Here is a 23,601-nt window from a genome sequence, read left to right as displayed (position 1 = left end):
GTCACACGTGCGAAGAGAAGGAGGCTGTCTCTGTTGTCATAACATCCCTCCCATTACAGTCATACAAGTTCATTGGTTGGTGAAGAATAGGAAGACAAGATCCCATGTGAAAGGGTCTCATCAAAGATCAAGGATAAGTGTCTCTTCTAGAACAAGTGAAACAAGATCTAACAACAGTTGGAACGAGGACGAAGTATGGGGGAACGAAGTGCCGAAAGAAGGAAGACTAAGTGTCAGGGAACAAAGTGCAGAAAGGAGAAAGGACTTGACTTGTGCTTGGAGGACATTCTAGTCAAGGGTCTAGGGTTCGACATTTATCAATAGAAGCTTCAATAAGAGAAACTTACTAAAGGGTTTTCCTCTCAAGATAAGAGAGGTTTTGGCCCTGGCAGAGAGCCAACATCTTGTGTTCTTGTTCTTATGTTTTTGGTAGCAGTTTGATGAAGTACACGCACATGCATTAATAAGTAGAGGAAGAACATTAAGCTAACAAGAAAAAGTAAAAATACTCCACAAATTGTTATCAAGTCAAGAAGAATCACACTACATCTAATTGCCCTTGATTCTTAAACACACTCACCGCCATTGTCCGAATTAAGGACCTTAACCTTCTTTCCAGCGAGGTTTTCATCATCACCTTTAGCATGGCTCCCATGAAGAGACTCCTCTTGAATCTTCTCATGTATGAATTTATCCCATAACCTCTCCTAGTTAGGTAGGTGTTCACATGCTATAATCCCTTTGACAGAGGTTTCCCAATGCTTGGAAAATCCCTGGAGGTCTATCCTCACTAACTCTATATTTGCCATGGCCTCCCCAACTGCAACCAACTCATCTTGGACTTGTCTTTTGATACTCTAACCTTGTGATATATGTGGCATATGTATCTGACTTAGACATCTTGGTGTTTCTTAGCTTCACGTTCAACACCATTTTTCTGTTGGCATTGTCACTCTAATATAAATTAGTCAGAGCCTTCCACATTTCCTTGGCAGTCTTCTTCCCAGAAAGATGAGGGATCACATGATCCTTCACCCCGTACAGGATGTTGAAGATAATATAGAGAGTAGAAAACTTCTCCTTGATGAAGATAGTTTTCTCCAAGAGTGATCCTTGATCCCACAGAGAGTCAGATCTCTTTGGATCATTTGATGAAGATCAATGATGAATTCTTGGTGATGTTTTCAATGGTAAGGACCTTGATTTGTAGTTCTCTTCAACTTGGCCTTCTTTTCTTGATGATGATCCCAATACTTCTTTGTAGACTCCTTCGATCTAGGGTTATAATGCTCCCTTTGTAGATCTTGCGTTAAAGATGATCTTTGCTTTGATGCTAAGTCACCTGACACGGGGATTCGGGATTCGACCGATACAGGGATTCGAGTGTCGAATACGGACATGTTGACCCCCGGGAACAGGACACGTTCGGATACGTTATATATATATATATATATATATATATACTAAAAATTAGATATTTCTTACACAAATTCTCATTCATGATACAAATTCATTGATTCAAACATAGACCTTCATCTAGATGTAAGTTTTACAAAGTAACATTATGCATATAAAATTACAAATACAATTGTGACATAAATGATAAATTATAAATTTATAATACATATTCAATTCATCAATGATCCAATAGGAGAAAGACAAGATAGTAAGATAAATATATTGTAGTTTTTTCATTAAGTCATCAAAATAAAAATGCGTTATTGTTTAAATAGGTAGTGCAATGCCAATGGCAAATAGAAATAGCAAATACAAAACAACTACAGCTACAAGTCTACAAGTATACAAGCCTCAAGGTAGTAGGTAGCTCATGACTTATGAGTCATCAATCCTCATAGTCATCATGAAAATCAGCGTCACTGTCCTCATCATCATGGTCACCATTGCTCTCCTCTGCTGCATCCTCCTCCTCTGTATCCAAAGTCATCTTTGCATCTGCTGGTGTGGAGGATGACCCCTCTATAGTATCACCATCATCAAATCTGACAGGCGCAAGCACTTATTTGTTGCTTGAATATCCTTGAAAATGCTCCCACGCCCTTTGCTCCTTGCTCCCAAACACCCAGAGCAAACTAAACAAGTGAATGTGCAAATAGAATGGGGAAATACGCCTTTATAACATTGTGTGGGTTCTTGATTTCCGAATTCAAAGTGTCCCGATCGAGACACGTTCCAGATTCGAAGTGTCCCAATCGAACACGATGTCTGCTGTTTTTCGGACATGAATCCACCCGAATCATGTCCGATTCGCCGGATTCGGGACACTTAGGGCCTGGGGGACGAATCCGGTTTCATAGCTTTGATGCTTTCCTCGAGATTTGATCCTTGAGTGTCCCTTGATAAGATGCCCTTTCTTGACTTTGTCACCTTAGCTTTGAAACCATGTTGAGAAATCTAGGGCATAGCAATTAAGTGATTTCTCTTCTATTAGTAAACGCTTGTGAGTGCTTTTTACTTCTTTAGATTAGGATCTTCTTTTACTTGGGTTATTAGTGTTCTTCTTCATCAAACAACTACCAATGCATAAATAATAAAGAGACAAGAGACACAAAATATAGGCTATCAGCTAGGGCCAAAACCTCTCACTCTTGAGAGGAAAACCCCAACAAATTCTTCTTCTTATAGAGATTCCAATTGACGAATACCAAGACCAACACGCTTGACCTATTTGCCTCTCCAAGACCAAGACACAGGTCCTCTTTCACTGCTTCTCTTCCGAGCCCAAGTCAACACTAGTCAAGCTTCTGCTCCTACTTTTTGGATATGCTTCAACTTCGGCTTCCTAGTCCTTCATTAGTTTCGGCCTCCTAGAATTAGGCCTTCTTTCCATAGGGACTCTTTCTAGCTTGCCTCGGCTTCCTCTTAGACTTGTTCTTCCAATTCCTAAGAGGACTGTAATTCCTCTCGACCATACTGCAACAGATGACCTCCTTCTACGCATATGTGACAGCAGAATTACCCTAAAACAGATCCAAGAAAAATGAAGCTAAGAGCTTCGCTTTTCTTCCTTTTCCCCTCGCTGATAATTAAGCTTCCTTTGCACTGTTTTACTTCAGACTTGACCGAATTACTGTTCTGCAATTTCACTCCGAAATGGGATCTGAACTGGGCTATTTATAGTTGTTTGGCCATGTATATAAGCCGACATGACATCAGGATGAGCCGACATGTCAGTTGGTGAGATGATTAATTCCATTTGAAGCCAACTTGAAGAGGGATGCCTTGTGCTTGTCTTGAAGGGCTTTCAATCTTGTCTAATGACTCATACAAAATGTAACATGCCCAAGAAGGGTCCTTCATACATGATATTGACTCAATTTGACTTTATGACCAATCCTAATGACTCACAATAGGAGTCAAACTAAAAACAATCCATTTCCTAGAAAATACAACTTTCCATATGGACAAATTTTCTTTATTTGACTTTTACAAAGTGGACACTTGGAGGAACCCAGCTTTTAGTCACTGTTTTAGCAGACTTTACTTTTCAGGATAGTTCGGCATGTAAAAGTTCGAAAACTAGTCTTTTGGAAAATTCCACTCATTCAGTAAATGTTGTAATAGTTGCTGTTATAATCGAGTATTCGAAAGTAGCATTTTACTTTCCAGAGATGTTGCAGCTTATAAATCAATCTTGCATGTACATTGAATTGCATGTCTAATTGGTCAGAATGCTTATGTGTTGTCTTCAGGAGATGATATGTCATTGGATGACTTATCAGCCAATGAAACAAAATATTTCTTGCGGGCTGTAGCATCAGGTAAAATAAGTCACATGGTAAGACCTTGGGAACCATGGTGGTTGAAGCCTTCTGCACATACAATCTCACTTTCCAGTCAAGGATGTCAACTTATTCAGTCACTGGACATATCAAATGATCGAATGTCAAGGGTTCTTAGTCCAGGAGTTGCAAATTTGGGTGAGAATGACCTGAGTGATATACCAGCTGGTCCGGAGAATCCCTTATCTTCAGTAGGGCAATTGACTAAATCGGATCCATCACCCTTACTGGCTGTTCATATGGTTGACGTGATATACAGTTACTGCTTTACTCTTCGGTTCTTTAATGGAGACTGGAAAAGTGATCCCCTGGATGCAGCAATGGTTTGTTTAAGTTTGTCTGCAGTATTAAGTCAGGTAGCTTTGCCAGAGACTGTTACTGAAGCATTGTCAAAGTGTTTAGAGACATCATGTTCCGCAAGCTTCAAACATGCTGGTGGATTGAGATTTGGGATTTGCCTTTTTGATGATGTGCATGCTCTTCTAAGGCTAGGTAGGGCAACCCTTGTATGCGCACTTATGGACTTGTACAGGCTACTTGAGGCAGCTGCAAAGGTGGTCAAAGGTGAAAGATCCAAGAAAAGGGAACATGCTAGTAAACAGATGATAGCAAATCACGAAGCTAGGAGAGAAGAAATAAGAAATGATGGTCGGAAGAGTCTTCAATTTGCTTTAAAGAAAGTCTACTTCCTGATGTGTTGGACTAATGAACAACCGAAAGAAGTTTGGACTTCCCTGGCTGCTCTTGTAGAAGTTGAAAAGAATACTCTTCCTGCAAGAGATTCTGGAAATATTGCAGTGAATACTTTGAATGTTAATAGACAGGAAAACCAAAAGCCCAAGGTTGTGATTGAAGAGGTTTTGTAAGAGTTGTGCTAGAAACAGAAGTTTCTGTACATGAATATTGATTTATAGTCATTTGTATCTAATCAAGAAAAGCTCATTATTTGTGTTTTCTCCTTATTTTAGTGTCTGATTTATGAGCTCATAATTTGGAATTTCTCAGGTTGTGGGGATAAATTTATATTTTTGATCATTTTAGTTGTGTTCTTAAATTTTAATGCATATGTTTAGACAACTGATGGGAAAATGGGACTTTTAGCTTGTGATTAATGAAAGATACTTTGCTTAGTTGTTGGTTCTCAGAACAATTTTTCTGGCTAGTAAACTTGCTGAATGGAGAAGTTTATAAAGCATTCCTGGACTCTTTATACGGTAAAGTCAGCATACACGCCAGTTATTTGACATATTAATTACTAGTATTTATTATAATCCATTACCAGCATTTGCTTTCTCTATATCTTCAGTGATTAGCACAAATGAATTATTTGAAAGGTATCAACTTAGAGATTCAGTTCTATTTTGGGGAAAGCAGCAAGAGTGTCTTTGTACGGAATAGATTATTATTAGTTTTGCTTAAATACAAGACATTTATCTTCATAGCTTTCAACATATTTCATTCATCTTATACATGGCATTTGCGACTGATTTTTTCAGGCATTGGTGTTCTTAAATTATTCCAAATCTCATGTTTTTTCCGTCAAGAAGTTTATTTTTTTCCAAATAGCAGGTAAATAGCTATAGAAACATATTTGAAAAATGGAGTGTAATTTCGGGAGAGGTTGTGGTGACTTCATGGAAAGTTACACCCTACAGTAAACAGAAATAGCACAATGTGCGTGACCATTATAGGACACGGATCCTTGATGACATCCAGATGGTCCATATGTAACTACAAACACCATAGATAATTGATGTGACACACATTATTACAAGCCATTCTACCCTAGCATTCACTTCTACCGGGAGGGCACATTTAAGACATGGGCATGTTTATTAATGTTTTTGTACCATATAAATGAGGGTGCTTTTGTCCTAGTTTGGAAATCATACTAGCGGATGTTGCAGCTTATAAATCAATCTTGTCTGTACATTGAATTGCATGTCTAATTGGTCAGAATGCTTATGTGTTGTCTTCAGGAGATGATATGTCATTGGATGACTTATCAGCCAATGAAAGAAAATATTTCTTGCGGGTTGTAGCATCAGGTAAAATAAGTCACATGGTAAGACCTTGGGAACCATGGTGGTTGAAGCCTTCTGCACATACAATCTCACTTTCCAGTCAAGGATGTCAACTTATTCAGTCACTGGACATATCAAATGATCGAATGTCAAGGGTTCTTAGTCCAGGAGTTGCAAATTTGGGTGAGAATGACCTGAGTGATATACCAGCTGGTCCGGAGAATCCCTTATCTTCAGTAGGGCAATTGACTAAATCGGATCCATCACCCTTACTGGATGTTCATATGGTTGACGTGATATACAGTTACTGCTTTACTCTTCGGTTCTTTAATGGAGACTGGAAAAGTGATCCCCTGGATGCAGCAATGGTTTGTTTAAGTTTGTCTGCAGTATTAAGTCAGGTAGCTTTGCCAGAGACTGTTAGTGAAGCTTTGTCAAAGTGTTTAGAGACATCATGTTCCGCAAGCTTCAAACATGCTGGTGGATTGAGATTTGGGATTTGCCTTTTTGATGATGTGCATGCTCTTCTAAGGCTAGGTAGGGCAACCCTTGTATGCGCACTTATGGACTTGTACAGGCTACTTGAGGCAGCTGCAAAGGTGGTCAAAGGTGAAAGATCCAAGAAAAGGGAACATGCTAGTAAACAGATGATAGCAAACCACGAAGCTAGGAGAGAAGAAATAAGAAATGATGGTCGGAAGAGTCTTCAATTTGCTTTAAAGAAAGTCTACTTCCTGATGTGTTGGACTAATGAACAACCGAAAGAAGTTTGGACTTCCCTGGCTGCTCTTGTAGAAGTTGAAAAGAATACTCTTCCTGCAAGAGATTCTGGAAATATTGCAGTGAATACTTTGAATGTTAATAGACAGGAAAACCAAAAGCCCAAGGTTGTGATTGAAGAGGTTTTGTAAGAGTTGTGCTAGAAACAGAAGTTTCTGTACATGAATATTGATTTATAGTCATTTGTATCTAATCAAGAAAAGCTCATTATTTGTGTTTTCTCCTTATTTTAGTGTCTGATTTATGAGCTCATAATTTGGAATTTCTCAGGTTGTGGGGATAAATTTATATTTTTGATCATTTTAGTTGTGTTCTTAAATTTTAATGCATATGTTTAGACAACTGATGGGAAAATGGGACTTTTATCTTGTGATTAATGAAAGATACTTTGCTTAGTTGTTGGTTCTCAGAACAATTTTTCTGGCTAGTAAACTTGCTGAATGGAGAAGTTTATAAAGCATTCATGGACTCTTTATACGGTAAAGTCAGCATACACGCCAGTTATTTGACATATTAATTACTAGTATTTATTATAATCCATTACCAGCATTTGCTTTCTCTGTATCTTCAGTGATTAGCACAAATGAATTATTTGAAAGGTATCAACTTAGAGATTCAGTTCTATTTTGGGGAAAGCAGCAACAGTGTCTTTGTACGGAATAGATTATTATTAGTTTTGCTTAAATACAAGACATTTATCTTCATAGCTTTCAACATATTTCATTCATCTTATACATGGCATTTGCGACTGATTTTTTCAGGCATTGGTGTTCTTAAATTATTCCAAATCTCATGTTTTTTCCGTCAAGAAGTTTATTTTTTTCCAAATAGCAGGTAAATAGCTATAGAAACATATTTGAAAAATGGAGTGTAATTTCGGGAGAGGTTGTGGTGACTTCATGGAAAGTTACACCCTACAGTAAACAGAAATAGCACAATGTGCGTGACCATTATAGGACACGGATCCTTGATGACATCCAGATGGTCCATATGTAACTACAAACACCATAGATAATTGATGTGACACACATTATTACAAGCCATTCTACCCTAGCATTCACTTCTACCGGGAGGGCACATTTAAGACATGGGCATGTTTATTAATGTTTTTGTACCATATAAATGAGGGTGCTTTTGTCCTAGTTTGGAAATCATACTAGCGGTACTACACCAGAGATGTTGCAGCTTATAAATCAATCTTGTCTGTACATTGAATTGCATGTCTAATTGGTCAGAATGCTTATGTGTTGTCTTCAGGAGATGATATGTCATTGGATGACTTATCAGCCAATGAAAGAAAATATTTCTTGCGGGCTGTAGCATCAGGTAAAATAAGTCACATGGTAAGACCTTGGGAACCATGGTGGTTGAAGCCTTCTGCACATACAATCTCACTTTCCAGTCAAGGATGTCAACTTATTCAGTCACTGGACATATCAAATGATCGAATGTCAAGGGTTCTTAGTCCAGGAGTTGCAAATTTGGGTGAGAATGACCTGAGTGATATACCAGCTGGTCCGGAGAATCCCTTATCTTCAGTAGGGCAATTGACTAAATCGGATCCATCACCCTTACTGGCTGTTCATATGGTTGACGTGATATACAGTTACTGCTTTACTCTTCGGTTCTTTAATGGAGACTGGAAAAGTGATCCCCTGGATGCAGCAATGGTTTGTTTAAGTTTGTCTGCAGTATTAAGTCAGGTAGCTTTGCCAGAGACTGTTAGTGAAGCTTTGTCAAAGTGTTTAGAGACATCATGTTCCGCAAGCTTCAAACATGCTGGTGGATTGAGATTTGGGATTTGCCTTTTTGATGATGTGCATGCTCTTCTAAGGCTAGGTAGGGCAACCCTTGTATGCGCACTTATGGACTTGTACAGGCTACTTGAGGCAGCTGCAAAGGTGGTCAAAGGTGAAAGATCCAAGAAAAGGGAACATGCTAGTAAACAGATGATAGCAAATCACGAAGCTAGGAGAGAAGAAATAAGAAATGATGGTCGGAAGAGTCTTCAATTTGCTTTAAAGAAAGTCTACTTCCTGATGTGTTGGACTAATGAACAACCGAAAGAAGTTTGGACTTCCCTGGCTGCTCTTGTAGAAGTTGAAAAGAATACTCTTCCTGCAAGAGATTCTGGAAATATTGCAGTGAATACTTTGAATGTTAATAGACAGGAAAACCAAAAGCCCAAGGTTGTGATTGAAGAGGTTTTGTAAGAGTTGTGCTAGAAACAGAAGTTTCTGTACATGAATATTGATTTATAGTCATTTGTATCTAATCAAGAAAAGCTCATTATTTGTGTTTTCTCCTTATTTTAGTGTCTGATTTATGAGCTCATAATTTGGAATTTCTCAGGTTGTGGGGATAAATTTATATTTTTGATCATTTTAGTTGTGTTCTTAAATTTTAATGCATATGTTTAGACAACTGATGGGAAAATGGGACTTTTAGCTTGTGATTAATGAAAGATACTTTGCTTAGTTGTTGGTTCTCAGAACAATTTTTCTGGCTAGTAAACTTGCTGAATGGAGAAGTTTATAAAGCATTCCTGGACTCTTTATACGGTAAAGTCAGCATACACGCCAGTTATTTGACATATTAATTACTAGTATTTATTATAATCCATTACCAGCATTTGCTTTCTCTGTATCTTCAGTGATTAGCACAAATGAATTATTTGAAAGGTATCAACTTAGAGATTCAGTTCTATTTTGGGGAAAGCAGCAACAGTGTCTTTGTACGGAATAGATTATTATTAGTTTTGCTTAAATACAAGACATTTATCTTCATAGCTTTCAACATATTTCATTCATCTTATACATGGCATTTGCGACTGATTTTTTCAGGCATTGGTGTTCTTAAATTATTCCAAATCTCATGTTTTTTCCGTCAAGAAGTTTATTTTTTTCCAAATAGCAGGTAAATAGCTATAGAAACATATTTGAAAAATGGAGTGTAATTTCGGGAGAGGTTGTGGTGACTTCATGGAAAGTTACACCCTACAGTAAACAGAAATAGCACAATGTGCGTGACCATTATAGGACACGGATCCTTGATGACATCCAGATGGTCCATATGTAACTACAAACACCATAGATAATTGATGTGACACACATTATTACAAGCCATTCTACCCTAGCATTCACTTCTACCGGGAGGGCACATTTAAGACATGGGCATGTTTATTAATGTTTTTGTACCATATAAATGAGGGTGCTTTTGTCCTAGTTTGGAAATCATACTAGCGGATGTTGCAGCTTATAAATCAATCTTGTCTGTACATTGAATTGCATGTCTAATTGGTCAGAATGCTTATGTGTTGTCTTCAGGAGATGATATGTCATTGGATGACTTATCAGCCAATGAAAGAAAATATTTCTTGCGGGCTGTAGCATCAGGTAAAATAAGTCACATGGTAAGACCTTGGGAACCATGGTGGTTGAAGCCTTCTGCACATACAATCTCACTTTCCAGTCAAGGATGTCAACTTATTCAGTCACTGGACATATCAAATGATCGAATGTCAAGGGTTCTTAGTCCAGGAGTTGCAAATTTGGGTGAGAATGACCTGAGTGATATACCAGCTGGTCCGGAGAATCCCTTATCTTCAGTAGGGCAATTGACTAAATCGGATCCATCACCCTTACTGGCTGTTCATATGGTTGACGTGATATACAGTTACTGCTTTACTCTTCGGTTCTTTAATGGAGACTGGAAAAGTGATCCCCTGGATGCAGCAATGGTTTGTTTAAGTTTGTCTGCAGTATTAAGTCAGGTAGCTTTGCCAGAGACTGTTAGTGAAGCTTTGTCAAAGTGTTTAGAGACATCATGTTCCGCAAGCTTCAAACATGCTGGTGGATTGAGATTTGGGATTTGCCTTTTTGATGATGTGCATGCTCTTCTAAGGCTAGGTAGGGCAACCCTTGTATGCGCACTTATGGACTTGTACAGGCTACTTGAGGCAGCTGCAAAGGTGGTCAAAGGTGAAAGATCCAAGAAAAGGGAACATGCTAGTAAACAGATGATAGCAAATCACGAAGCTAGGAGAGAAGAAATAAGAAATGATGGTCGGAAGAGTCTTCAATTTGCTTTAAAGAAAGTCTACTTCCTGATGTGTTGGACTAATGAACAACCGAAAGAAGTTTGGACTTCCCTGGCTGCTCTTGTAGAAGTTGAAAAGAATACTCTTCCTGCAAGAGATTCTGGAAATATTGCAGTGAATACTTTGAATGTTAATAGACAGGAAAACCAAAAGCCCAAGGTTGTGATTGAAGAGGTTTTGTAAGAGTTGTGCTAGAAACAGAAGTTTCTGTACATGAATATTGATTTATAGTCATTTGTATCTAATCAAGAAAAGCTCATTATTTGTGTTTTCTCCTTATTTTAGTGTCTGATTTATGAGCTCATAATTTGGAATTTCTCAGGTTGTGGGGATAAATTTATATTTTTGATCATTTTAGTTGTGTTCTTAAATTTTAATGCATATGTTTAGACAACTGATGGGAAAATGGGACTTTTAGCTTGTGATTAATGAAAGATACTTTGCTTAGTTGTTGGTTCTCAGAACAATTTTTCTGGCTAGTAAACTTGCTGAATGGAGAAGTTTATAAAGCATTCCTGGACTCTTTATACGGTAAAGTCAGCATACACGCCAGTTATTTGACATATTAATTACTAGTATTTATTATAATCCATTACCAGCATTTGCTTTCTCTGTATCTTCAGTGATTAGCACAAATGAATTATTTGAAAGGTATCAACTTAGAGATTCAGTTCTATTTTGGGGAAAGCAGCAACAGTGTCTTTGTACGGAATAGATTATTATTAGTTTTGCTTAAATACAAGACATTTATCTTCATAGCTTTCAACATATTTCATTCATCTTATACATGGCATTTGCGACTGATTTTTTCAGGCATTGGTGTTCTTAAATTATTCCAAATCTCATGTTTTTTCCGTCAAGAAGTTTATTTTTTTCCAAATAGCAGGTAAATAGCTATAGAAACATATTTGAAAAATGGAGTGTAATTTCGGGAGAGGTTGTGGTGACTTCATGGAAAGTTACACCCTACAGTAAACAGAAATAGCACAATGTGCGTGACCATTATAGGACACGGATCCTTGATGACATCCAGATGGTCCATATGTAACTACAAACACCATAGATAATTGATGTGACACACATTATTACAAGCCATTCTACCCTAGCATTCACTTCTACCGGGAGGGCACATTTAAGACATGGGCATGTTTATTAATGTTTTTGTACCATATAAATGAGGGTGCTTTTGTCCTAGTTTGGAAATCATACTAGCGGATGTTGCAGCTTATAAATCAATCTTGTCTGTACATTGAATTGCATGTCTAATTGGTCAGAATGCTTATGTGTTGTCTTCAGGAGATGATATGTCATTGGATGACTTATCAGCCAATGAAACAAAATATTTCTTGCGGGCTGTAGCATCAGGTAAAATAAGTCACATGGTAAGACCTTGGGAACCATGGTGGTTGAAGCCTTCTGCACATACAATCTCACTTTCCAGTCAAGGATGTCAACTTATTCAGTCACTGGACATATCAAATGATCGAATGTCAAGGGTTCTTAGTCCAGGAGTTGCAAATTTGGGTGAGAATGACCTGAGTGATATACCAGCTGGTCCGGAGAATCCCTTATCTTCAGTAGGGCAATTGACTAAATCGGATCCATCACCCTTACTGGCTGTTCATATGGTTGACGTGATATACAGTTACTGCTTTACTCTTCGGTTCTTTAATGGAGACTGGAAAAGTGATCCCCTGGATGCAGCAATGGTTTGTTTAAGTTTGTCTGCAGTATTAAGTCAGGTAGCTTTGCCAGAGACTGTTAGTGAAGCTTTGTCAAAGTGTTTAGAGACATCATGTTCCGCAAGCTTCAAACATGCTGGTGGATTGAGATTTGGGATTTGCCTTTTTGATGATGTGCATGCTCTTCTAAGGCTAGGTAGGGCAACCCTTGTATGCGCACTTATGGACTTGTACAGGCTACTTGAGGCAGCTGCAAAGGTGGTCAAAGGTGAAAGATCCAAGAAAAGGGAACATGCTAGTAAACAGATGATAGCAAATCACGAAGCTAGGAGAGAAGAAATAAGAAATGATGGTCGGAAGAGTCTTCAATTTGCTTTAAAGAAAGTCTACTTCCTGATGTGTTGGACTAATGAACAACCGAAAGAAGTTTGGACTTCCCTGGCTGCTCTTGTAGAAGTTGAAAAGAATACTCTTCCTGCAAGAGATTCTGGAAATATTGCAGTGAATACTTTGAATGTTAATAGACAGGAAAACCAAAAGCCCAAGGTTGTGATTGAAGAGGTTTTGTAAGAGTTGTGCTAGAAACAGAAGTTTCTGTACATGAATATTGATTTATAGTCATTTGTATCTAATCAAGAAAAGCTCATTATTTGTGTTTTCTCCTTATTTTAGTGTCTGATTTATGAGCTCATAATTTGGAATTTCTCAGGTTGTGGGGATAAATTTATATTTTTGATCATTTTAGTTGTGTTCTTAAATTTTAATGCATATGTTTAGACAACTGATGGGAAAATGGGACTTTTAGCTTGTGATTAATGAAAGATACTTTGCTTAGTTGTTGGTTCTCAGAACAATTTTTCTGGCTAGTAAACTTGCTGAATGGAGAAGTTTATAAAGCATTCCTGGACTCTTTATACGGTAAAGTCAGCATACACGCCAGTTATTTGACATATTAATTACTAGTATTTATTATAATCCATTACCAGCATTTGCTTTCTCTGTATCTTCAGTGATTAGCACAAATGAATTATTTGAAAGGTATCAACTTAGAGATTCAGTTCTATTTTGGGGAAAGCAGCAACAGTGTCTTTGTACGGAATAGATTATTATTAGTTTTGCTTAAATACAAGACATTTATCTTCATAGCTTTCAACATATTTCATTCATCTTATACATGGCATTTGCGACTGATTTTTTCAGGCATTGGTGTTCTTAAATTATTCCAAATCTCATGTTTTTTCCGTCAAGAAGTTTATTTTTTTCCAAATAGCAGGTAAATAGCTATAGAAACATATTTGAAAAATGGAGTGTAATTTCGGGAGAGGTTGTGGTGACTTCATGGAAAGTTACACCCTACAGTAAACAGAAATAGCACAATGTGCGTGACCATTATAGGACACGGATCCTTGATGACATCCAGATGGTCCATATGTAACTACAAACACCATAGATAATTGATGTGACACACATTATTACAAGCCATTCTACCCTAGCATTCACTTCTACCGGGAGGGCACATTTAAGACATGGGCATGTTTATTAATGTTTTTGTACCATATAAATGAGGGTGCTTTTGTCCTAGTTTGGAAATCATACTAGCGGCAGAGATGTTGCAGCTTATAAATCAATCTTGTCTGTACATTGAATTGCATGTCTAATTGGTCAGAATGCTTATGTGTTGTCTTCAGGAGATGATATGTCATTGGATGACTTATCAGCCAATGAAAGAAAATATTTCTTGCGGGCTGTAGCATCAGGTAAAATAAGTCACATGGTAAGACCTTGGGAACCATGGTGGTTGAAGCCTTCTGCACATACAATCTCACTTTCCAGTCAAGGATGTCAACTTATTCAGTCACTGGACATATCAAATGATCGAATGTCAAGGGTTCTTAGTCCAGGAGTTGCAAATTTGGGTGAGAATGACCTGAGTGATATACCAGCTGGTCCGGAGAATCCCTTATCTTCAGTAGGGCAATTGACTAAATCGGATCCATCACCCTTACTGGCTGTTCATATGGTTGACGTGATATACAGTTACTGCTTTACTCTTCGGTTCTTTAATGGAGACTGGAAAAGTGATCCCCTGGATGCAGCAATGGTTTGTTTAAGTTTGTCTGCAGTATTAAGTCAGGTAGCTTTGCCAGAGACTGTTAGTGAAGCTTTGTCAAAGTGTTTAGAGACATCATGTTCCGCAAGCTTCAAACATGCTGGTGGATTGAGATTTGGGATTTGCCTTTTTGATGATGTGCATGCTCTTCTAAGGCTAGGTAGGGCAACCCTTGTATGCGCACTTATGGACTTGTACAGGCTACTTGAGGCAGCTGCAAAGGTGGTCAAAGGTGAAAGATCCAAGAAAAGGGAACATGCTAGTAAACAGATGATAGCAAATCACGAAGCTAGGAGAGAAGAAATAAGAAATGATGGTCGGAAGAGTCTTCAATTTGCTTTAAAGAAAGTCTACTTCCTGATGTGTTGGACTAATGAACAACCGAAAGAAGTTTGGACTTCCCTGGCTGCTCTTGTAGAAGTTGAAAAGAATACTCTTCCTGCAAGAGATTCTGGAAATATTGCAGTGAATACTTTGAATGTTAATAGACAGGAAAACCAAAAGCCCAAGGTTGTGATTGAAGAGGTTTTGTAAGAGTTGTGCTAGAAACAGAAGTTTCTGTACATGAATATTGATTTATAGTCATTTGTATCTAATCAAGAAAAGCTCATTATTTGTGTTTTCTCCTTATTTTAGTGTCTGATTTATGAGCTCATAATTTGGAATTTCTCAGGTTGTGGGGATAAATTTATATTTTTGATCATTTTAGTTGTGTTCTTAAATTTTAATGCATATGTTTAGACAACTGATGGGAAAATGGGACTTTTAGCTTGTGATTAATGAAAGATACTTTGCTTAGTTGTTGGTTCTCAGAACAATTTTTCTGGCTAGTAAACTTGCTGAATGGAGAAGTTTATAAAGCATTCCTGGACTCTTTATACAGTAAAGTCAACATACACGCCAGTTATTTGACATATTAATTACTAGTATTTATTATAATCCATTACCAGCATTTGGTTTCTCTATATCTTCAGTGATTAGCACAAATGAATTATTTGAAAGGTATCAACTTAGAGATTCAGTTCTATTTTGGGGAACAGCAACAGTGTCTTTGTACGGAATAGATTATTATTAGTTTTGCTTAAATACAAGACATTTATCTTCATAGCTTTCAACATATTTCATTCATCTTATACATGGCATTTGCGACTGATTTTTTCAGGCATTGGTGTTCTTAAATTATTCCAAATCTCATGTTTTTTCCGTCAAGAAGTTTATTTTTTTCCAAATAGCAGGTAAATAGCTATAGAAACATATTTGAAAAATGGAGTGTAATTTCGGGAGAGGTTGTGGTGACTTCATGGAAAGTTACACCCTACAGTAAACAGAAATAGCACAATGTGCGTGACCATTATAGGACACGGATCCTTGATGACATCCAGATGGTCCATATGTAACTACAAACACCATAGATAATTGATGTGACACACATTATTACAAGCCATTCTACCCTAGCATTCACTTCTACCGGGAGGGCACATTTAAGACATGGGCATGTTTATTAATGTTTTTGTACCATATAAATGAGGGTGCTTTTGTCCTAGTTTGGAAATCATACTAGCGGATGTTGCAGCTTATAAATCAATCTTGTCTGTACATTGAATTGCATGTCTAATTGGTCAGAATGCTTATGTGTTGTCTTCAGGAGATGATATGTCATTGGATGACTTATCAGCCAATGAAAGAAAATATTTCTTGCGGGCTGTAGCATCAGGTAAAATAAGTCACATGGTAAGACCTTGGGAACCATGGTGGTTGAAGCCTTCTGCACATACAATCTCACTTTCCAGTCAAGGATGTCAACTTATTCAGTCACTGGACATATCAAATGATTGAATGTCAAGGATTCTTAGTCCAGGAGTTGCAAATTTGGGTGAGAATGACCTAAGTGATATACCAGCTGGTCCGGAGAATCCCTTATCTTCAGTAGGGCAATTGACTAAATCGGATCCATCACCCTTACTGGCTGTTCATATGGTTGACGTGATATACAGTTACTGCTTTACTCTTCGGTTCTTTAATGGAGACTGGAAAAGTGATCCCCTGGATGCAGCAATGGTTTGTTTAAGTTTGTCTGCAGTATTAAGTCAGGTAGCTTTGCCAGAGACTGTTAGTGAAGCTTTGTCAAAGTGTTTAGAGACATCATGTTCCGCAAGCTTCAAACATGCTGGTGGATTGAGATTTGGGATTTGCCTTTTTGATGATGTGCATGCTCTTCTAAGGCTAGGTAGGGCAACCCTTGTATGCGCACTTATGGACTTGTACAGGCTACTTGAGGCAGCTGCAAAGGTGGTCAAAGGTGAAAGATCCAAGAAAAGGGAACATGCTAGTAAACAGATGATAGCAAATCACGAAGCTAGGAGAGAAGAAATAAGAAATGATGGTCGAAAGAGTCTTCAATTTGCTTTAAAGAAAGTCTACTTCCTGATGTGTTGGATTAATGAACAACCGAAAGAAGTTTGGACTTCCCTGGCTGCTCTTGTAGAAGTTGAAAAGAATACTCTTCCTGCAAGAGATTCTGGAAATATTGCAGTGAATACTTTGAATGTTAATAGACAGGAAAACCAAAAGCCCAAGGTTTTGATTGAAGAGGTTTTGTAAGAGTTGTGCTAGAAACAGAAGTTTCTGTACATGAATATTGATTTATAGTCATTTGTATCTAATCAAGAAAAGCTCATTATTTGTGTTTTCTCCTTATTTTAGTGTCTGATTTATGAGCTCATAATTTGGAATTTCTCAGGTTGTGGGGATAAATTTATATTTTTGATCATTTTAGTTGTGTTCTTAAATTTTAATGCATATGTTTAGACAACTGATGGGAAAATGGGACTTTTAGCTTGTGATTAATGAAAGATACTTTGGTTAGTTGTTGGTTCTCAGAACAATTTTTCTGGCTAGTAAACTTGCTGAATGGAGAAGTTTATAAAGCATTCCTGGACTCTTTATACGGTAAAGTCAGCATACACGCCAGTTATTTGACATATTAATTACTAGTATTTATTATAATCCATTACCAGCATTTGCTTTCTCTGTATCTTCAGTGATTAGCACAAATGAATTATTTGAAAGGTATCAACTTAGAGATTCAGTTCTATTTTGGGGAAAGCAGCAACAGTGTCTTTGTACGGAATAGATTATTATTAGTTTTGCTTAAATACAAGACATTTATCTTCATAGCTTTCAACATATTTCATTCATCTTATACATGGCATTTGCGACTGATTTTTTCAGGCATTGGTGTTCTTAAATTATTCCAAATCTCATGTTTTTTCCGTCAAGAAGTTTATTTTTTTCCAAATAGCAGGTAAATAGCTATAGAAACATATTTGAAAAATGGAGTGTAATTTCGGGAGAGGTTGTGGTGACTTCATGGAAAGTTACACCCTACAGTAAACAGAAATAGCGCAATGTGCGTGACCATTATAGGACACGGATCCTTGATGACATCCAGATGGTCCATATGTAACTACAAACACCATAGATAATTGATGTGACACACATTATTACAAGCCATTCTACCCTAGCATTCACTTCTACCGGGAGGGCACATTTAAGACATGGGCATGTTTATTAATGTTTTTGTACCATATAAATGAGGGTGCTTTTGTCCTAGTTTGGAAATCATACTAGCGGATGTTGCAGCTTATAAATCAATCTTGTCTGTACATTGAATTGCATGTCTAATTGGTCAGAATGCTTATGTGTTGTCTTCAGGAGATGATATGTCATTGGATGACTTATCAGCCAATGAAAGAAAATATTTCTTGCGGGTTGTAGCATCAGGTAAAATAAGTCACATGGTAAGACCTTGGGAACCATGGTGGTTGAAGCCTTCTGCACATACAATCTCACTTTCCAGTCAAGGATGTCAACTTATTCAGTCACTGGACATATCAAATGATCGAATGTCAAGGGTTCTTAGTCCAGGAGTTGCAAATTTGGGTGAGAATGACCTGAGTGATATACCAGCTGGTCCGGAGAATCCCTTATCTTCAGTAGGGCAATTGACTAAATCGGATCCATCACCCTTACTGGTTGTTCATATGGTTGACGTGATATACAGTTACTGCTTTACTCTTCGGTTCTTTAATGGAGACTTGAAAAGTGATCCCCTGGATGCAGCAATTGTTTGTTTAAGTTTGTCTGCAGTATTAAGTCAAGTAGCTTTGCCAGAGACTGTTAGTGAAGCTTTGTCAAAGTGTTTAGAGACATCATGTTCCGCAAGCTTCAAACATGCTGGTGGATTGAGATTTGGGATTTGCCTTTTTGATGATGTGCATGCTTTTCTAAGGTTAGGTAGGGCAACCCTTGTATGCGCACTTATGGACTTGTACAGGCTATTTGAGGCAGCTGCAAAGGTGGTCAAAGGTGAAAGATCCGAGAAAAGGGAACATGCTAGTAAACAGATGATAGCAAATCACGAAGCTAGGAGAGAAGAAATAAGAAATGATGGTCGGAAGAGTCTTCAATTTGCTTTAAAGAAAGTCTACTTCCTGATGTGTTGGACTAATGAACAACCGAAAGAAGTTTGGACTTCCCTGGCTGCTCTTGTAGAAGTTGAAAAGAATACTCTTCCTGCAAGAGATTCTGGAAATATTGCAGTGAATACTTTGAATGTTAATAGACAGGAAAACCAAAAGCCCAAGGTTGTGATTGAAGAGGTTTTGTAAGAGTTGTGCTAGAAACAGAAGTTTCTGTACATGAATATTGATTTATAGTCATTTGTATCTAATCAAGAAAAGCTCATTATTTGTGTTTTCTCCTTATTTTAGTGTCTAATTTATGAGCTCATAATTTGGAATTTCTCAGGTTGTGGGGATAAATTTATATTTTTGATCATTTTAGTTGTGTTCTTAAATTTTAATGCATATGTTTAGACAACTGATGGGAAAATGGGACTTTTAGCTTGTGATTAATGAAAGATACTTTGCTTAGTTGTTGGTTCTCAGAACAATTTTTCTAGCTAGTAAACTTGCTGAATGGAGAAGTTTATAAAGCATTCCTGGACTCTTTATACGGTAAAGTCAGCATACACGCCAGTTATTTGACATATTAATTACTAGTATTCACGCCAGTTATAAGTGCTTCCAGCCTAGCCTTGCCCTTTCCTGATAGACTTGATGAGATGGGTTCTCATACTTCGGTTGAGCTGGATTGCTAGATGGATTCAAAGCTGAGCGGGGTGGATCTCTAAAATGACAATCATATGACCTAATGGTCCTTGAACCGGGTTGTGGATCATGGTAAATCCACTGGCCTAGTAACCCCTGCGCCATACTGTTGGCTGCGGTAAATCTAGGATTATGTGCTTCCGTGGGCCTAAGAATCCTTGTCGGTTAATGGCAGGATATACGATAAATCCAAGAGGTGGATTGCTCTCTATTGGGCCTACTAGTCCCGAGATGGGATATATGGTAAAGCATGGAGAGTGGGTCTTAGTGTAGGGCCTAGTGATCCCTAGATTGGACTGTGGATTATGATAAATCCTGAGAGACTATGTTAGATCCCTATAATATTAGTGTATTCCCTTATTATTATTGTCATTTTAGCCCCTTATTGTTATTGTTGTGCCCATGTTGTCCCCATATTATTATTATTGTGCCCCATAGAAGCCCACTATTGTTATTGTTGTGCCCTTACATTATTATTGTTATGTCGATTTTGATTATATTGTGACCCCTTAGACTCCTATATATAGAAAGGAGGTCTTGTCATTTGTATCATCTAAGAATTTTTCATTTGTGTAATGTAAAGGAGGTTTCCCCCTTGAAGAGGCTACTTTTGAAGTCATTGATCTATCTCATTCTTCTATTTTGTGAGCTGGTTGCATAAAAATTGGTATCGGAGCTTTGGATTCTAGGGTTTCCTTGCTTCAAAGAGGTCATTGTGGAATTTTCACTATAACTTTTGTTCTATGAAGCTTCAGAAGCTGAAATTAAAACTCATTGGAGCCAAAATCTTGATGAACCTTAGGGCCGAATTTCAGATATTGTCTCGCTATATTTTCGGAGATATGAACTAAGGAAGTTAGGATTTGTGCAGGCTCCCAAATTCAATGTCAAACAAATCGCCTTAGGAAAATTGTTATAACTTTTTCTTTGAGCATCACATTAAAATTTCGTAAACATTTATAGAGTTAGGACGAACTATAGTTTTTTTTGTATCGTTTTTAGGTCCGAAGGTCAAAAAAGTGACACGTGGCACTTCGTACAAGTTCGCTCTACTGAACTAGTCTATAATCAGGTCATCGTGGGAGATTTGACATAAATCTTTCTTGGAGAATCCAATATGGATCAGACTTGTGGGGTTGGAAAGAGGACACAGAGGGCTATCACAGGACAAAATTTCAGACCTTGGAGATCCGAAATTACAGATATACAACATATTCAATATCGAGCTCCTACAAAGAGAAAGAAAGGTGTGTAGTCTTTTTTAAAAAATTGCATAAGTTTGGTTTGAAATTTTCTTGAAGTGGTTCAAAGGTCACAATGAAGCATATTTATCATTAATTGATGCCCCAAAGAAAGAAAATGGAAACACCTAGTAAGCAACCTGAAAATTCTAACATGACTCATGAAGAAGAGGAAGAAATGCAACATGATATATCAAAATTACGAGACCAAGTGCAACAAATTTCACTCTCTCAAAAAGTAACAGAAGCAAAGATGGATGGTTTAAAGAAAGGCATGGAAGCTAATATGAATGGTGTAGAAGCTAAGATGGATTGCGTGGAAGCTAAGATGGATGGTTTAAAGTAAACATTGAAGATTTGAAGAAAGACATGGAAGGTTTCAAAGGAGGTTTGGCAAAGTTTCTACAAGAAATGATTCTGAATGGCGAAAAGGTAGTAGAGGAAACTCATAATGAGAACAAAAGAAATGTTAGTCATGATTTCATAGAATTTAACGTTGGATTGAAGACCGATATGAGGAAGTTTGATGGCAAGGATCCCGTAACATGGATAATACAGATGGAGCAATATTTCGATATCCATAATGTGCAAAACACACAAAAGGTAGGTATTGTGACTTTATATTTGGAACCCAATCAGTTTGTATGGTATCGATGGTTTTGCTCTCGTAAACAAATTGTCACTTGGACAATTTTTATGGAAGAAATGATAGCACATTATGAGAATACAAAAAGAAACACCTTTTTTATCCAACTGATAAATCTCAAACAAAAGGGTTCAATGGTGGAGCACATTGACGACTTCCAAAAATTGAATATAAGGGTAAAATATATTCCAGAGTAGCATAGGATTGATGTGTTCATAGGGAATTTAAAGGATAACATCCAACATGAGGTTCACCTATGGGAATCTGATTCATTGGAGAAGGCATTCAGGTTGGCAAGAAAAATTGAAAGCAAAATTATGGCAACCAAGAAGCCTTCCAATCACAACTATAAAGATGGAAGTGTTGTTGCCCCTAGCCTTCCACAACCTACAAGGTTGACACCATAACAATTGGAAGAAAAAAGAGCAAAAGGGTTTTGTTACAGTTGTGATAGCAAATACACTAAAGGTCATAAGTGTGCTGAGAAGAAATCATTTTACATAGATTGTGAAGAGGAGCAAGAAAAGGAACAAGAAACATCAAAAAAAGAAGATACACACCAGGAACAAACCATAGAGAAAGAAGAAATGAATCTGACCATATCTTGTAATGCATTGGTTGGAATTACCACTCCTCAAACTATCAAGATAAAAGGACATATCAAAAAGAAAAAAGTAATAGTGTTGATTGATTCAGGCAGTACCCATAATTTTATTCATTGTAAGATAGCGAAGGAATTGAATTGATTCCTATATTCAGCACCATAGTGTCAAGTGATGGTTGCAAATGGAGGAACCATAAATTACTCTGGAAAGTGTCGTAATATAAAGCTATCCATGGGAGAATATGTGTTGAATAGTCCAATACTTTCCATTCCAATGGGTGGTGTTGATGTTATTCTAGGAGTCCAATGGCTACAATCTTTGGGTAAGATAGCTTTTAATTTTCAAGAACTTTTCTTGAAAAAAATCAGAAGGAAAGGAAGTTGAATTAAGGGGTATCATAGGGAAACCAGGAAAGGTAATCAGCTCTAACGGCATGACAAAGATTCTAAAGAAAGAACAATGTGGAGTAATTGCACAATTATGTTCGTTAGAGGTTCCCACATCGAAATCATCTATTTCTCAAGATCTCCAAAAAGTCTTGGACAAACATTCCAAGGTATTTGAGACTCCCAAAGGCCTCCCACCTATTTGCGATCATGATCATGCTATTCATTTGATTCCAAGAAGTGTTCCTCCAAACATTAGGCCTTAAAAATATCCCTATGCCCAAAAGAGTGAAATTGAACGTATGGTTGCAGAATTGGTAGAGGCTGGTATAATTCAATCTAGTCAAAGTTCTTTCTATGCTCCAATAGGATTGGTGCACAAGAAGGATGGATCATGGCGCATGTGCCCGGATTATAGGAGCTCAACAAACTCACTATTAAATATAAATTTCCCATTCTTGTCATTGATTAATTGTTGGATGAATTGCATGGAGCAGTTTACTTCACCAAGTTGGACCTTCGTTCAAGATATCATCAAATCAGAATAAAGACTAAAGACATTCCGAAAACAACATTTAGAACTCGTGAGGGTCTTTATGAATTTTTGGCCATGCCTTTTGGCCTTACCAATGCACCTTCTACATTTCAAGGTTTGATGAATTCCATTTTCAAACCCTTCCTTAGAAAGTTTGTGTTAGTATTTTTTGATGATATACTAATCTATAGCAAGTCTTGGAAGGATAACGTTCAACATGTTGTTGGAGTGCTCAAACTATTGGAGGAGAAACAATTATATGCAAAAACCTCCAAATGTTTCTTTGGAGTACAAGAGGTGGAATATTTAGGTCATATTGTATCTCATGAAGGTGTTAAGGTAGACCCTAGCAAAATTAAGGCCATTAAGGAATGGAAAATCCCCACATCCATAAAGCATTTGCGAGGATTTCTCGGGTTGACAAGGTATTATCGCAAGTTTGTTAAGAATTATGGGAGAATAGAATCACCTCTAACAACATTACTGAGAAAGATGCATTTTCTTGGACTCCAGAAGCAACGA

The 23,601-nt window shown here is 37.4% G+C and overlaps 5 protein-coding genes across 5 annotated transcripts; all 5 read left to right on the top strand.

Moving 5' to 3' along the window:
• Positions 1 to 9,938: 9,938 nt before the first annotated feature.
• On the top strand, positions 9,939 to 10,886 carry LOC149262050 (uncharacterized). The gene has a single exon (XM_089383136.1). The coding sequence runs from the start codon at positions 9,939 to 9,941 to the stop codon at positions 10,884 to 10,886; it is 948 nt and encodes a 315-aa protein (XP_089239262.1).
• A 1,121-nt stretch (positions 10,887 to 12,007) lies between these two features.
• On the top strand, positions 12,008 to 12,955 carry LOC149262049 (uncharacterized). Its single transcript, XM_089374105.1, has one exon. It carries the CDS (start codon positions 12,008 to 12,010, stop codon positions 12,953 to 12,955), a length of 948 nt encoding a protein of 315 aa, XP_089230231.1.
• Positions 12,956 to 14,081: 1,126 nt separating this feature from the next.
• LOC149262048 (uncharacterized) lies at positions 14,082 to 15,029 on the top strand. The gene has a single exon (XM_089383132.1). It carries the CDS (start codon positions 14,082 to 14,084, stop codon positions 15,027 to 15,029), a length of 948 nt encoding a protein of 315 aa, XP_089239258.1.
• A 1,302-nt stretch (positions 15,030 to 16,331) lies between these two features.
• On the top strand, positions 16,332 to 17,096 carry LOC149262047 (uncharacterized). The gene has a single exon (XM_089374094.1). It carries the CDS (start codon positions 16,332 to 16,334, stop codon positions 17,094 to 17,096), a length of 765 nt encoding a protein of 254 aa, XP_089230220.1.
• Positions 17,097 to 18,292: 1,196 nt separating this feature from the next.
• LOC149262046 (uncharacterized) lies at positions 18,293 to 19,165 on the top strand. Its single transcript, XM_089374085.1, has one exon. The coding sequence runs from the start codon at positions 18,293 to 18,295 to the stop codon at positions 19,163 to 19,165; it is 873 nt and encodes a 290-aa protein (XP_089230211.1).
• Positions 19,166 to 23,601: the final 4,436 nt, after the last annotated feature.

This window comes from Pinus tabuliformis, chromosome 6 (genome assembly GCF_031772625.1).
Source record: "Pinus tabuliformis cultivar Carrire ecotype Pingquan chromosome 6, CPIR1, whole genome shotgun sequence".
Classification (NCBI taxonomy): Eukaryota; Viridiplantae; Streptophyta; class Pinopsida; order Pinales; family Pinaceae; genus Pinus; species Pinus tabuliformis.
This window is presented reverse-complemented; position numbering and strand designations above follow the sequence as displayed.